At 42.5% G+C, this 14,455-nt stretch overlaps 1 protein-coding gene across 1 annotated transcript in view; it reads left to right on the top strand.

Annotated features, from left to right (window-relative positions):
* PRKN (parkin RBR E3 ubiquitin protein ligase) overlaps window positions 1–14,455 on the top strand; it is a 1,392,587-nt gene that overhangs the window by 1,338,899 nt on the left and 39,233 nt on the right. The window contains 1 exon segment of the mRNA NM_001132049.1: window positions 13,680–13,763. Coding sequence (NP_001125521.1) covers window positions 13,680–13,763 — 84 coding nt within the window.

The raw sequence follows: 14,455 nt of genomic DNA, 5'->3' as shown, positions 1-14,455 counted from the left end.
GCACTTTGGGAGGCTGAAGGAGCGGATTACCTGAGGTTAGGGGTTCGAGACCAGCCTGGCCAATATGGCGATAGCGAAACCCTGTCTCTACTAAAAATACAAAAATTAGCTGGGTGTGGTGGTACGCGCCTGTAATTCCAGCTACTTGGGAGGCTGAGACAGGAGAATTGCTTGAACCCAGGAGGTACAGGTTGCAGTGAGCCGAGGTTGTGCCATCGCACACCAGCCTGGGTGAAAAGAGCTAAATTCCATCTCAAAAAAAAAAAAAAAAAAAAAGATTAGGTTTAATTTTCTAATCTTCCCCGTGTCCCCACCTCACCTCCTTCTACTTTCTTCTAAAATATTGGAGGTGTTCTGTCACTTTTGTTCTGTGGCCCCTTAACTGAACTCTGCATGGTGCAAGGAGTCCTCAGACTGCAGGGTCCTTGTAGACCTGCACAGTTCAGCGTGGTGGCCACCAGCCCCATGAGGCTCCTGTCCAACACGGTGCCCACGTGAGGCTCCTGAGCCCATAGAATAGGGCTAGTCCCACCTGAGATGCATTGAAAGAGTAAAAGCAGACCCGATTCCAAAAGCTTAGTAAAAATGAATGTAAAATAACTCATTACCAATTTTTATATTGATTGCATGTTGAAATGATACAATTTTGAATATATTTAGTTAAGTAAAATATTGAAATTAATTTTACCTGTTTCTTTTTCCTCTTTTCATATAGCTACTAGACCATTAAAAATTATTGCTCTTTCAATTGGACAGCACTGTTCTAGGCTGTATCCTTTCACGGTGGTTTCAAAATCAAAAAGACAAAAGTGTTGCAGAATTACACTAGCAGAGTGAATTACACTAGAATGCTGGCATCATCCCTGGCACTGGGATTGGTACTTTCTGGGGGCTATCATTTCCAGCAAACTCCATTGGTCCCAGTTCACCTTCCTCTTCTTCCTGCTGAAACAGGAGAGTTCCCTGACCCACCCCCGTCGCAGGACCTGCAACAGGCGTATGGCTCATCAGTTCAGCCACCACCACTGCTCAAACTCCTTATGGGAGGGGGAGCATGCAGATGGGCAGGTGCAGGCGCCGGGACGAGCACTTCTGGGCTCTGGCCCCACGGTAGCATCTAGGGGTGGGTGCCTGCAACTCTAAAAGCCCAAGTGGCTGTGTGTTACAGTGCGCTCTTTTAATTTTGCTGTCTGCAGACAGCTTAAGTGTTAAACAGCTCAGTGGACCCTCTGCCTTTTTGCAAGGGTAGAGGACCAGTGTGACAGCTTTCCATATTCTGAGTTCTTGTCTGGCATCCAATAAAACCAGGTCACACATGGACTTGAAGGATGGTGAATGCAGGGTTTTATTGAGTGGTGGATGTGGCTGTCAGTGGGATGGATGGATGGGAAGCTGGAAAGGGGATGGAGTAGAAAGATGATCTTCCCCTGGAGTTTGGCCGTCCAGCAGCCAATCTCCTCTCTAACTGTCTGCATCAGAACTCCTCTCGACATTCAGATATTCCTTCTTTTCTCTCCTTCTCTGCTGCTCTTCTGCTCATGGAGCCTGGGGTTTTGGAGTTTATATAGGGACAGGATAGGGGGGCATGACAGGCCAAAAGGCAACATTTGGGTGTGAAAACAGGAATGCCTGCTCCCATTTAGGGCTGTGGGTTTCAAGGCTTGAGGGTCAGGCCTTTGCTGGGGAACTGCCCTCTTCTACCCAATATTCCCCTGTCTCCTGTCTGTAACCTCCTCACTCCTATCTCCTCACTTCAAACTGCACCTCCCAGGTTCAACACTGCTCCCATGGAACCTCACATCCGTCATATGATCAGGACACAGCTGACTGTGAACTGTGTGAGGCCATGAAGAATGGGCAGTGCCTTACCATTCACACACAGTACATGCTTGATGAGTACTTGTGGAATGGAGGGAGGGTTGGGTAGAGCAAGGCAGAGGTGAATTGTGACTCCTCTGAAACTGGAAATTACATATGTTCTGCATCTTTGCAGGCCCCAGCAATGCACAGCATACACTCTGAGTGGAGTTACTGAGTAGAAACTTTTGATTGAATGAATGAGCTAGAACAGGGTCTCTAAATGGTGCATGCAAGTCACTCGGGGATCCTGGTAAAATGAAAGATTCTGGTCTAGTACTTTTTGGGTGGGGCCTGAGATTCGGGTTTTCTGACATGCTCCTGGGGGATGCTGATGCTGCTAGTCTGGGAACCACATTCTAGGGAACTAACTAGAGCCGTGCTGTGATGTGAATTTAGTTATCGACATGGATGGGCGTCCCTTCAATTCATGTCTCATGGATGCTCCAACTGACAGTAACTGTTTCAGCCTCCTATCTGTGACTCTCCTCTCCCCCTAGACTCCAGAAGATTCAGAGCTGCTATGGTGCTCTGTTAGGAAGACCAAGGGAATGGGTGTCATTTCCTTGAGAAAACTCTGTCATCAATGTGACTCTCTTAGGATTTTGCTGCAAAACCTTGTCCTCCTCCATTGAAAGCCATGAACCTTTGAGTGTGTCCCCCTAGCCTCGACTTTCTCTGGGACTTCACTCCCATCCCTCTGCCTGTCTTGCTAGCATCTTCATTCTCTCTCTTTTCATCATCTTTTGTTGTTTTCAAACTGATTCAGAGCTCTCTGTTGTGAAGCCTTTTCCACCCCTTCATGCCTGTGATTTTAGCCTCTGAATCTAACTAACCATTGAACCATTGGACCAAAATTGTGGCCTCCAAGGTCACTGAAGTACTTTCCCTGGCAGAAAGTCTTAGTTATTCATCTTGTACTCAGGATTGACCTCTCCATTCTCAGTACTGGGTTTCCTTAACACTGCGCTGTCCTCTTCTGCTTCTCAGAAGTTGAGGCTTTTCCAGCTACTACTGCTTGTTCATTCTGCAAAGGTTTGATGATTCCCATTACTCTGTTAGGTCCTTGCAACTTCATGATTATCACATGGAATTAGAATTGACTTGAATTTGAGGTGACTGCAACCTATCCAAATGGACATATGCAATAGGCAAAGTGCATCTTAAAAGAGGAGTTGGGAAGGGTGGAATAGAATTTGAGAAGTTATTAGAAGAGAGGCAGTCAATTAAGCTTGATGTTAGAATGCTCCCTGAAGGGGCAAATGTGAAGGGCAGAAAAACAAATGCCAGCTCCACGTGCTCTTGCCCACTGACCTCAACCCACCTGGATCTCTTCTATGGGACCCTTGAGACTTACACAAGAATACTCAATTCAACCCATGACTGTACATTGTATCATGGAGTACACAATTGTCCTTCAGCTCTTTTGTTCTTTATAAACATCCACCTTAGCTGTAAGCTACTTGACTCCAGCACCTGGCTTGCCACAAAGAGACACTGATCACCTACTATGTTCTAGCACCTGGATCTTGGGAAGACAAAGATGAATAAGATACAAATCCTATCCATTTAGAAGAGGAGATAGGTGGAGACAGTTTCATATAGAGGGTGAAACAGTTTAATAGAGGTATGAGTAAGAAACAGTGCTTGGGAAGAAAACACCTTGATCATTTTGGCTGAGGTGCAGAGGAAAGGGGCCAGAACAGTATACCTGCAGGGCACCTATGAGACTGCTCAACATACAATAAAGGGTTAATATATCATTTTGACTGATTGATTGATCATTGAGGAGCTGCGAAACCTCCAAAGACAAAAGTCTGTAAGATGTGCTGGCAGGGTGTCCGCAAACATGTTCAGGCCTCTTTCCAAAGCTGGCCTTGCCCCAAGTTGCCCAGGGCGGGCCCAGGTGTTCAGGGAAAGCATTTTGCCTCCCCTGCTGTGCTAGAGAGCATAAGGATGCCCACAGGCACATGGGACAAATTGGGCTCAAATTGCCATATGGCTTGGATTTCACATTTTTACTGGCGTAGCATAATCATTTTTACAGAGTCTAGTGCCTTGCTACAGATTGTAAATGATAAGGTCACGAGGATTAGAGACCAGTTAAAAATTATAGAAGACATATGCTGTGCATTTTACTAATGAATGGCCGTATTCAAACGTGTTCACTAATTAATGGCAATATTTGAATGGGCCCACTAATGAATGGCGATATTTGAAAGTGGCATTGAATTTGATACTGTGTGACCAGTGCTCCAGTTCTAGAAGGAGCCAACTGCTCCATAAGGTCTGAGAAATGCCCATTTTAAAGCAAAATTGGGCAGGCCTTGCAGGATGGTAAAGGGAATTCTCAGTTAGATATAGAAATTCACCCGCCAAGAAGTTTGTTTAGATGAACAGGATGGTGTGAACATATCATTGAACAAGAGTTCCAGCTTGCAACCAGGTCCTACCTTAGCCTTTGGGAACAAGGTAAGCCATGACACAAATGCCAGAGCTGGGGACCTTGGAAGATAAGGACTGTCCCCATAGGAATTGTTTTCAGAAATGGTTACAGTAAAGAGAGAGTAAGAAAAGAAGTGGGGGATTAGGGACCGAGAGCATACAGCACTCCCACCCCAGCTTCCCCTGTCCTCTGGCGGACTGCTGCAGTTAAGGCACCTGGCAAGTGACACTGAGAGCCAAGTCTGCGAAGCTGAGGCTCGTGACACAGCCACAAGTGAGGGAAGCTGCCGTTCCCCCATTTGCTGTTTCTTTCTCTCTAACCTGGACCTCTAATTTGTTGGCTGTCTGTGTTTAAAGCCACTGAGCTTAAATTCATTACAAGTCCTTTCCTGGCAGGCGGGCCAGATTCAGGCCCATCAGAATGAGATGACCAGCTCCATGTGTGTTGAGCTGAGGAAGGTCACAGTGGGCCTGACCACAGGCCACTGCTGACCCAGGTTTGGCTGTGTAGACAAGACTCAAACATGGCTCAGAATAATTGCTTTGGCTAGGAACACAATTCTGTGGCAACAAAACATGTATAAAGAAGGTCTTAGCAAAAGTGCTGGGATGTATTTGATATTCGTTTAAAGCAACTTGACAAAGGTGGTCGTTGAGACCACGGTGCGTTGGGGAAGCAGCTTCCACACACCTTGCTGCTAAGCCTGTGACTGACAAGGCTCGCAAAAGCAATCAAAATGGAAAGTCCATATGCCCTTGGACCCAGCTATTTCATGTCTAGAAATTTCTGCTACAGATTTCCTTTCACATGTGTGAAATGACCTGAAGAGCAGGACATTCCCTGCAGCTTTGTTTGTCATGGCAAAATATTGGAAGGACCTAAATGCTGATCGGAGGAGCTGGTGAAATGAACGAAGGCACATCTATCCACTGGAATATTGTGTGGCTGTTCAGGAAGAATGGAGCAGCTCTCCGTGTACTAACAGACAGCCATCTGTAACATGCATTAAATGAAAAACCAGCGAGCAGAGTACAGCACATTATACAATATTTTATAGGGTATTTTTGTTTAAAAATAGCATAAATTGATGATTGAGTGCAGAACATATTTCTGGAACAATACCTATACAAACAGGTGACAGTGATTGTCTCTGGGAAGCTACGTAGCTGACCAAGGAGGAAAGGAGACATTTTTCACAATGTACCTTTTGAATCTTTGCTACCTGCATGTATTTTGCATTCAAAGAATACCTACTTTTTAAAAACCCATGACTCTGCAAATGATATTTCAGTAACGCTCTTAAAGAAAAGAAAAAAATAAATGGCCAATAAAGATTTTTAAGTTTATTTTCCCTTTAAGTTATGGTAAAAATCCAAACTATTTTGGAGTAGGAAGTAAATGTAAATGTCTTTGTCCATAATTATAGAGTGGATAGTTAATTCCCAGCAGAACCATTGCCAGGAGCACCACCTTATCATGTATCTTTTAATGTGAGGTGCTGAGGTCAGCCTGTTGAAAGTAAGCTCAATGGGTCTTTTCTCCTCACTGCATAAACTCATCTTCTCTGAGGGGCCCTAGTTCTGAGACAGGTGGTACTAAAGTTTCCTACTAGATGGTACTCATAGTGAGTGGGTCAGTGCAGACTGCACAACTGAAAGATGGGATGGTTACGTGCACGCGCTTGATGATAGATGTTGGTGTAAGAAAAGGGGATTTTCGGGGATCTTTTAAGAGCTTGCGTGAATGGAAATTAAGCCAAAGAAAGTAAGGGCCTGTTCAAAGAGCAAACCTAAAACAAAAATAAGCTTAGGGCTGCGAGGTGTTAGAAGTCACAATATTTTGTGGGAAACTAATTGGCATTGTTTAATATCCCTGGGGATTAGTACGGAATTTGTGAAAGACAAAGGAACGTGGCTACTCTACAGAGCTGTATCCAACCTCCTGAAAATTCTTTCTTTTTAGCCCTTTGGAGACCACACATAGAACATTGTCTTCATCTGTTTGCATTTGGAGCTTAACACAGTTTAAGATTGCCTCACACCATGGGAGTCTGTGATTTTAAGATGTTGTGTACTTGAAAGGAAATAACCTTACTTTCTTCTTTTCAAAATTGTGTTTTAATGCATTATAATCTAACACCATCTCCGTTCTGTGGCACTGTCTTGTCAGAACGAGTTTTGCATATATCAGCGGCTGGTCACTCATAGGGAGACTTCCTCTCTTGATATATTCTTTTTAACAAACTGAGGCTGGACTTACATATCTCTGCTGCCATCTTCTGGAAAGCTACACACCAAGAAGAAAAATGTTTCATCTATTCCCAAAGAAGTACAAATGTGTGCTTCATGCCTTTGATGTTTCCCTTGACTGTAGTAAGGGGTACTAAGATGGTATTTGATTCTCTCCTATTCTTTTAACACAGAATTTCAGAGCTGTGGAAGAAAATAAAGGTACATAATAGAATGCTTTTATAATAGATGCAGCCATGATAGAAAACAGGCACAAAGAAATCTTGGCTTTCATAGAGAGATCATTCAACTTTAAGGATCCAAGCCTTATTTTAAGGGTCATTGCTTGTAGGTACCTACTGGCTCTCAACCTGATTGATCAGCAGCCACTGGAATATTCCGATTGCATTAGAAGCTGTTCATTTGGTTCCTTTTCATGCTTCCAAAGAGAAAGTACACATACAGCCCCTTTTGAATGTGTTCATTATGGAAATATGGGAAAGCAAACTCAAACATCAATCAAATGACTACTGCACTGACATGATATTGAATGAGAGGCATCATGGGCCATTCACATAGCTCTCTGGTAGTACAGAGTGTCTAAGGGGGCTGACAGTGACTAACCTCAGCATGTATGCCAGCAAAGAGAGGCCTCATCCCTTTCTAGACAGCAGTCTTACATCTTATGAGTCATTTACAAGTGTGGCATTTCCGGGGAGGTGTCAGTTTCACCCGAGATTCACATAACAGTCATTATTATCAGTATGCTGGGAACTGCTTTAATTAACAAGGCGCTTACTACCTCTTATTTTTCTGCTGACTCTTACCACTTGTTAAACATCATAGCCCCATGGAGAAAACTATTTGTTGTGTTGTTGTGTTTACTGTGTACCAGAAACTGTGTTAAATATTCATTACCTTATTATTTCTTCTTTGTAGATGCAAAAAAGCTCAAGCAAAGAGATGTTGGGATCACACAGATAATAAATGATCCAGGAGGCCTCAGACTCCAGGGCTCTCTACTTCAAAGGGTTCACTTCTGAACACTAATCTACATCTGGTATTTAAACATGTAAAGATCTAGTACACGATTTCACAGATTAAAATGTGCTATTCTTTTATATGTTGCCTAGGGCCAAGATTTTACTCATCCTGAAAGTAAATACTCAACACATATTAGTTGGAAGACAAAAATATGACTTCAGTGTTAAGAATAGTTTAGCTATTATGCAATAGAAAAAAATTGGCTTATTGAATTTAGCCTTTATTTAATAGTTTTTTTTAAATTCTATACCTCCTTTTAGGCATTTAGGATAAGCTGATGACTAGAATTAAGTTAAAAGTGTGGCACCAAGCTCTCAAGCTTGAAAACATACCAAGGAGAATGTATTAGGTGACCATGTTCATTGTCAAATAAAAGGAAACCACCACACTGTTGGAAGTGGTGAACTTTCTCCTGGTGTTGAATTCTGAGAGGAATTTGCCATATGGCTACCTGGAATTAAAATATATATATAGAGAGAGAGAGAGAGAGAGAGAGGTTTGAACTATAATTTTGCAAATAACAGGGAAAGTTTAAATAGTTTTCATTACATCAGTTCTTTTGCAAAAGATTGGTAATAGAGTGACCTTGGTAAATTTTTTCTTTTTTTTTTTTTGGAGACAGAGTCTCGCCCTGTCACCCAGGCTGGAGTGCAATGGCACAATCTCGGCTCACTACAACCTCTGCCTCTTGGGTTCAAACGATTCTCCTGCCTCAGCCTCCCAAGTAGCTGGAATTACAGGTGCCTTCCACCATGCCAGCTAATTTTTGTATTGGTGGCTCACACCTGTAATCCCAGCACTTTGGGAGGCCAAGGCAGGCAGATCACGAGGTCAGGGTTCAGGACCAGCTTGGCCAAGATGATGAAACCCCGTCTCTATTAAAAATAATTTTTTTCTATAGGAGCTTTATCCGCCAGAGCTTCACCAGAGAGACCAGACCAGCAGGATGCTTATATCAAATATACATACACATATACACATATATGCATATGTATGTGTATATCCCTACATATATATACATGCAGGCACACATTGTATCTATAGATCTGTATATACACATATATATGGAGAGATTTACTGGAAGGAAGTGGCTTACATGGTTTCAGGGCTGGGTAGGCACCTCCTAAATCCACAGAGTGGCCATCAGGAGGGGCAGGCTGGAACTCTTGAGCACAGCCTGACGCTGCTGTCCACAGGTGAAATCTCTTCTTCCTCAGGGAAGCCTCAGTTATGCTCTTAGGCCTTTCCATGGATTGAATCAGCCACCTTCAGGTTATCTAGGATGATCTCTCTTACTTAAAATAAACTGATTATAGATCCTAGTCACATCTACAAGAAAGCTTCACAGAAACACCAAGACTAGTGTCTGCTTGAGTAACTGAGGACCATAGCCTCGCCAAGTTAATACATAAACTCTCGTCACAGGAACTATAATATAGTCCATGTGTTTGATTGCCTTCTAACCAAATCTATAAAGGAATAGACTTTAGAGAGCCAATGAAATAAGTATGTATTACTTTTATAATTGTTTAAAGACATTTAATATTTCTCAAAGAAAAAAAAAACTCTACAGAAATGGGCGGCATTTGTTAGATTCCCCACAAGAGAAGATAATCCTGAAAATGTATACGGTATAAACAGTACTCCATGTTTCCTGGTATACTAACTTCCATTCGATTAATGTTTACTCATAAGGTTTGGAGAGGCATTATGCAGCTTAAGGGAGCCTCAGCAAATGTAAGACCATTTTTAAGTAACAGCAAATCCCTGGGTAAATTTCAGCCTTCTACATGGTTGGTTAAAGAAGGATCCATGCGCCCCAGATATGAGACATGCAGGTCAGCAGAATGGATGTGAAAATGTTGGAGCTAGGTTTGCTTTCTTCCCCAGCAAGCTTTTTCTCTAAAAACAGCTATGCCATGGGATGTGTTTGCAAACTGGCCCGAACACTGTCTTAAGAAGGAGTTTTGTATCTGCCTAACCCAGAGTTCCCCAGAATTCTGTTCACCATGCCCTTAGCAGCTCAGTACATTTTTCACGGCATTTCTAGGCCAAAAGAAATGCCTAACAGTTGTAGTTATGAAAGATTTTGTACCACATAGCATAGTAAGAATTAGTGTCATAACAACTTAATAGTTATCTGAAATGATAATTCACACAAATGGAAGGAAAAAATTAGCTTTATTTTATTCTTAAAAATAATCACATCTTGGCCAGGCATGGTGGCTCACGCCTGTAATCCCAGCACTTTGGGAGGCTGAGGCTGGTGGATCACCTGAGGTCAGGATTTCAAGACCAGCCTGACCAACATGGTGAAATCCCGTCTTTACTAAAAATACAAAAATTAGCCGGGCATGGTGGCAGGCGCCAGTAGTCCCAGCTACTCAGGAGGCTGAGACAGGAGAATTGCTTGAACCCAGGAGTTGGAGATTGCAGTGAGCCAAGATGGTGCCACTGCACTCCAGCCTGGGCAACAGAGCAAGACTCTGTCTCAATAAATAAATAAATAAATAAATCATATCTTTGTTCCAAATGGATGTTTACATAGTATTTGTTTTCTATTCTGGTAACTTCCAAAAGCCCAGCTTTGCAAAGATACAATGTCACCAAAAGGAAAATAGCACAATCTGCATTAACACTGGGAACTACCTTGAGTTAATAAATCACATAGTGTTCATCAGCCACGCTGTGTTTTACTTAAAATTCTAGAATATCCCAGGCACCCCTATGAGTTTGTTACAGTACTGCACGGCACTCTGGTGCGTAGTGTGAGAACTGAAGGTTGAGAGTCTTGAGTCCTGGATAATGTAATTGAAAACCCAAACATTTTCAAGATCAAATCAGACCTTCTAGACATTTCCCCATTGCACGAGACAGATTCATGTTACTTAATTGGGAAGGACCACTGCATGATAGATCTAAATTTAAATTATACTTTGAATAGAAGCAAATTAGCTAGTGCATCCCTGTGAAGTCATCACCGGAATATTCCTGCAGCATTTGCTTGTCTTTTGCATGCTAAAGTGGGGAGGCTTTCATTTGATACGCTCTTCCCTTTCTGTTATTTCTCAATAGTCCATTCTTTGTAGTACTGGTGTGAAAGGGAATTTAATGTTTGTGTCAGGAAAGGCCTATTTATTCTGACAAACTGATCAGCCTCCAGGGTGTTCCTCTACCATGAAACTGATTTTATATCTCATCCACGAGCTAATAAGATGTGAACGGTTTTCCCTTTCACACTAACAGATCAGATTTGCTTCTCTGGAAAGCAGTGGGCTGAGACCCCATTGCCAGTTCTCCATGGTTGGGCCTTCCGTCCACATTTTTCCAACAAAGCATGTAAGAGCAGAGGAATGAGTGTGAGGCAGACCCAAGTATTAACAGATAAATGTTTTTAAAAATAGGAGAAAATCCTAGAACTCAACTCACTATTCAGTGAATTCGCTTTTAGTTAAGAGAAAATAAGATGTCAGAAGCTGAAACCAGGTAATGTTGGTGATTTGTGTAAGGACATTCTGACGCACACACGCTGTCCCACCAACCTTTAAGTAAAGTTTACATTTCACTAAATTTGAGTTCAGTCTCTCTGCTGTGAGAAGAAATAAGAATATAATATGCTAAAAGTGATGGCTTGAAGATCAATTGTGGCATATCTCTGAAGAGATTGTTTCCTTATAAAATGCTTTTCCTTTTTGTTTCTGATGTCCTGAGATTAAAATACTTTCCAGATGAATTTTTAAAACAAGAAGTTGGACATAGGAAAGGAGAAAACTCTGTTCACATGGTGAAGACAACATGAAGGAAAAATAGTGTTGAGTAAAAGCTATTCTTTTTTGAGGCAAGGAGGAATTATGGTATATTTTGGGATAGAGTTGGTTTTATATCCTGGTTTTTATTATTTTTGTTTTTCAATTCAAATCAGTCCTGTCTTAAGCCAAATTAGGCTAAATTCCTAACTTATACTATAAAATATTAGTTTGAGAACTTTTAAGTCTCTGTAAATTTTTGAATCTTCCAGACACCACTTTCAGCATATTATATTCTTATTTATTACTGTATCAGTTATTTATTGCTGTGTAAAAACCACCCTAAACTTTAATGATTTCAAATAACAACAGTCTACTTGGAATATGACCCAGTCACATAGCTGGCAAGTTGGTGCTGGCTGTCTACTAAAAGCTCAGACTGCAGCTCTTCTCCATGTGGGCCTCCCGTGGGCTGTTGAGCTTCCTTACCATATGGCATTTGGGCTTCAAGAGCAAGTGTCCCAACAGGAAATGGAAGCTTCTGGTTTCTTGAGGCCTGGGCCTAGAAAGTGGTACACCATCATTTCTACCATATTCTAGTAGTCAAGTACTCCACACATCTGGCTGTCAGCAGAAGAGACATAAAGCCCACCTCTCAAGGGAAAGAGGATACTGTCAGTTTGCCTCTGTGCTCTAAGACCACCACCATCATCCACACACCATACTTGTGGATGGCACTCTCTCCTCTGCTGAAATGCCTTCTCTGAATACAGTTTCTGCTGTGGGAGATATTGCCCACAACTTATTAAAGAAAATTGCATTGAAAGAACCAGTTTTCTGGTGAGGAAACTCCTTCCTACAAAATGGAGTAGGGGCAAAACAGTCCCTGTTGTTCTCATCTCCTTAAAGTTTAGAACACATTGTACGCTGTGGTTGCAGCCACTCAGCATGTGCTATCTCACTACCTCTCCCAGGGGTCATATGAGATAGCTATCACTGTTATCCTGGCATTTCTGAGGGGGAAACCAAGGCACAGAAACCATGGTGGCTTTCCCAAGGTGTTTCAGGTGGCAGGGGATGGGATGATGACTCGAGTCTGGTGTGTTCCACTGCTGACCCACAACTCAACCGTGACAGCAATTTCAGAGCATGGCTGGTGGCGATGAGAATGGGACGTGCTTTCTGGAGAGGTCCATGGATCCCAGACAGACAGCCCTGAGCGAGCCTTGCTGGCATTCACTCTCCCAGCTTTCTTCTTTGTAAGATGGCGGGTAGAGGGCATTGGTCCCTTGGGCGACTTCAGTCCCACGGTGAATGCTGTTCATCATCTCTCAGTCCGTGTGTCTCTGTCCTCATCTCCTCTTCCTGTAAGGACACCAGTCAGATTGAATAAAGCCTCCCCTAACAACCTCATCTTCCCTTTACCACTTTAAAGGCCCTATCTCCAAATACAGTTACTTTCTGAGGTGCTGCTTCCACCTATCCATTATGAGGGGGCACGGTTCAGCCCATAGCCACCCATTTCTTTTTCCATAATAGGCTTTCAATACGAAAGTAAGTCCACTGACATCGGCATATAAATCTTCTGTGAATGCAAACAAATATTGAATGTAAACAAATATTGAATGTGAATGTCTTGAATGAAGTTTTTTCCTTACATTCTAATACCAATTAATCTTTGCTGTGGGTATTTATTTGCATTACTGTGTGTATTATTCTGTTCTCACACTGCTATAAGGAATTACCTGAGACTGGATAATTTATAAAGGAAAGAGGTTCAATTGACTCACAGTTCCGCAGGGCTGAGTAGGCCTCAGGAAATTCACAATCATGGTGGAAGGGGAAGCAAACACATCCTTCTCCACATGGTGGCAGGAAGAAGAAGAATGAGAGCCGAGCGAAGGGGGAAGCCCATTGTAAAACCATCAGGTCTCGTGAGAACTCACTCACTATCACGAGAATAGCATGGGGGAAATCATTCCCATGATTCGATTACCTCCCACCGGGTCTTTCCCATGACACATGGGGATTATGGGAACTACAATTCAAGATGAGATTTGGGTGGGGACGCAGCCAAACCATATCACTGTGTCTTCCACTAGACTGGAAACATCTTGAGGGAAGGAAATGTGACCCGTCATCTCTGTAGCCCTGCTATGGTGCTTGGAACACTCTTGAGTAAAGAGTGAACAATCCCATCAAAATATAACTTGATTTCTCTTTGCAAAAAAAGTAATTTGATACAGAAACTATCGCACAAGCCAGAGGAATGACTATAATGAATTTGGAAAAGGAAAAATGTGTTATTGCCAAATGCAACCTAATGTCCCTAATTAATGGATGTGTGTTCTTTTGCAGTTTGCCTTCTGCCGGGAATGTAAAGAAGCGTACCATGAAGGGGAGTGCAGTGCCCTATTTGAAGCCTCAGGAACAACTACTCAGGTACAGAATGCCCTACTCATTCCTCCAAGCACGGCTCCGGCCACGGTGGAGGACTGGAGCCATTTCCTGGAGGTCATGGAGAGTTCCATTCTAAAAAAGCAAGAAGCAGACTGGTAGCTGACAGCCATGGGAATGGCACCCTGGCTTCTCCCAGAATGACTCCCCTCCTTGGGGCACAGTGTAGACTTCCCAATGGCCATTTGGGGCATGTCCAAAATAGCTTTTCCCTGGGCAGATATGGAACAGGGACAAGGCATGTGAGCATTTTCAAAGGCATCCTTAGAGGGGAAATAAAACAATTTAACAGTCTCTAAATCAGAGAAATCCGTACTAACTCTACTTCAATTTTTTTAATGCCCTAGTTTAGAATCTCTGGTGAAAATACCTCTATGAGTGGCATGTACAGAAAGATTACATTATGTAAGGATATCATTGTCTTTTAGCAGCATCATGCCCTATGCTAACTGGTGTTTCAGTCCTCATTAAGTAAAGAATGTGTTGACTGAGCCTCACTCTCTAAGGTCCTATCTCCGTCTTAGGAAAATGCAAATATATTTTATTTTATTTATTAATTAGGATCGACCAAACCTTCAGGGAAAAAGAGTAAAAACATCATCACAGTAGATGAATTTGCTCATTATTTTTCTCCCAATGTAGATGTTAACAAGGGTTTAAACACCAAATCTTTGCAA

Source organism: Pongo abelii, chromosome 5 (assembly GCF_028885655.2).
Source record: "Pongo abelii isolate AG06213 chromosome 5, NHGRI_mPonAbe1-v2.0_pri, whole genome shotgun sequence".
Classification (NCBI taxonomy): Eukaryota; Metazoa; Chordata; class Mammalia; order Primates; family Hominidae; genus Pongo; species Pongo abelii.
Note: the sequence above shows the minus strand (reverse complement) of the source record. Positions and strands in the feature narration are given on the sequence as shown.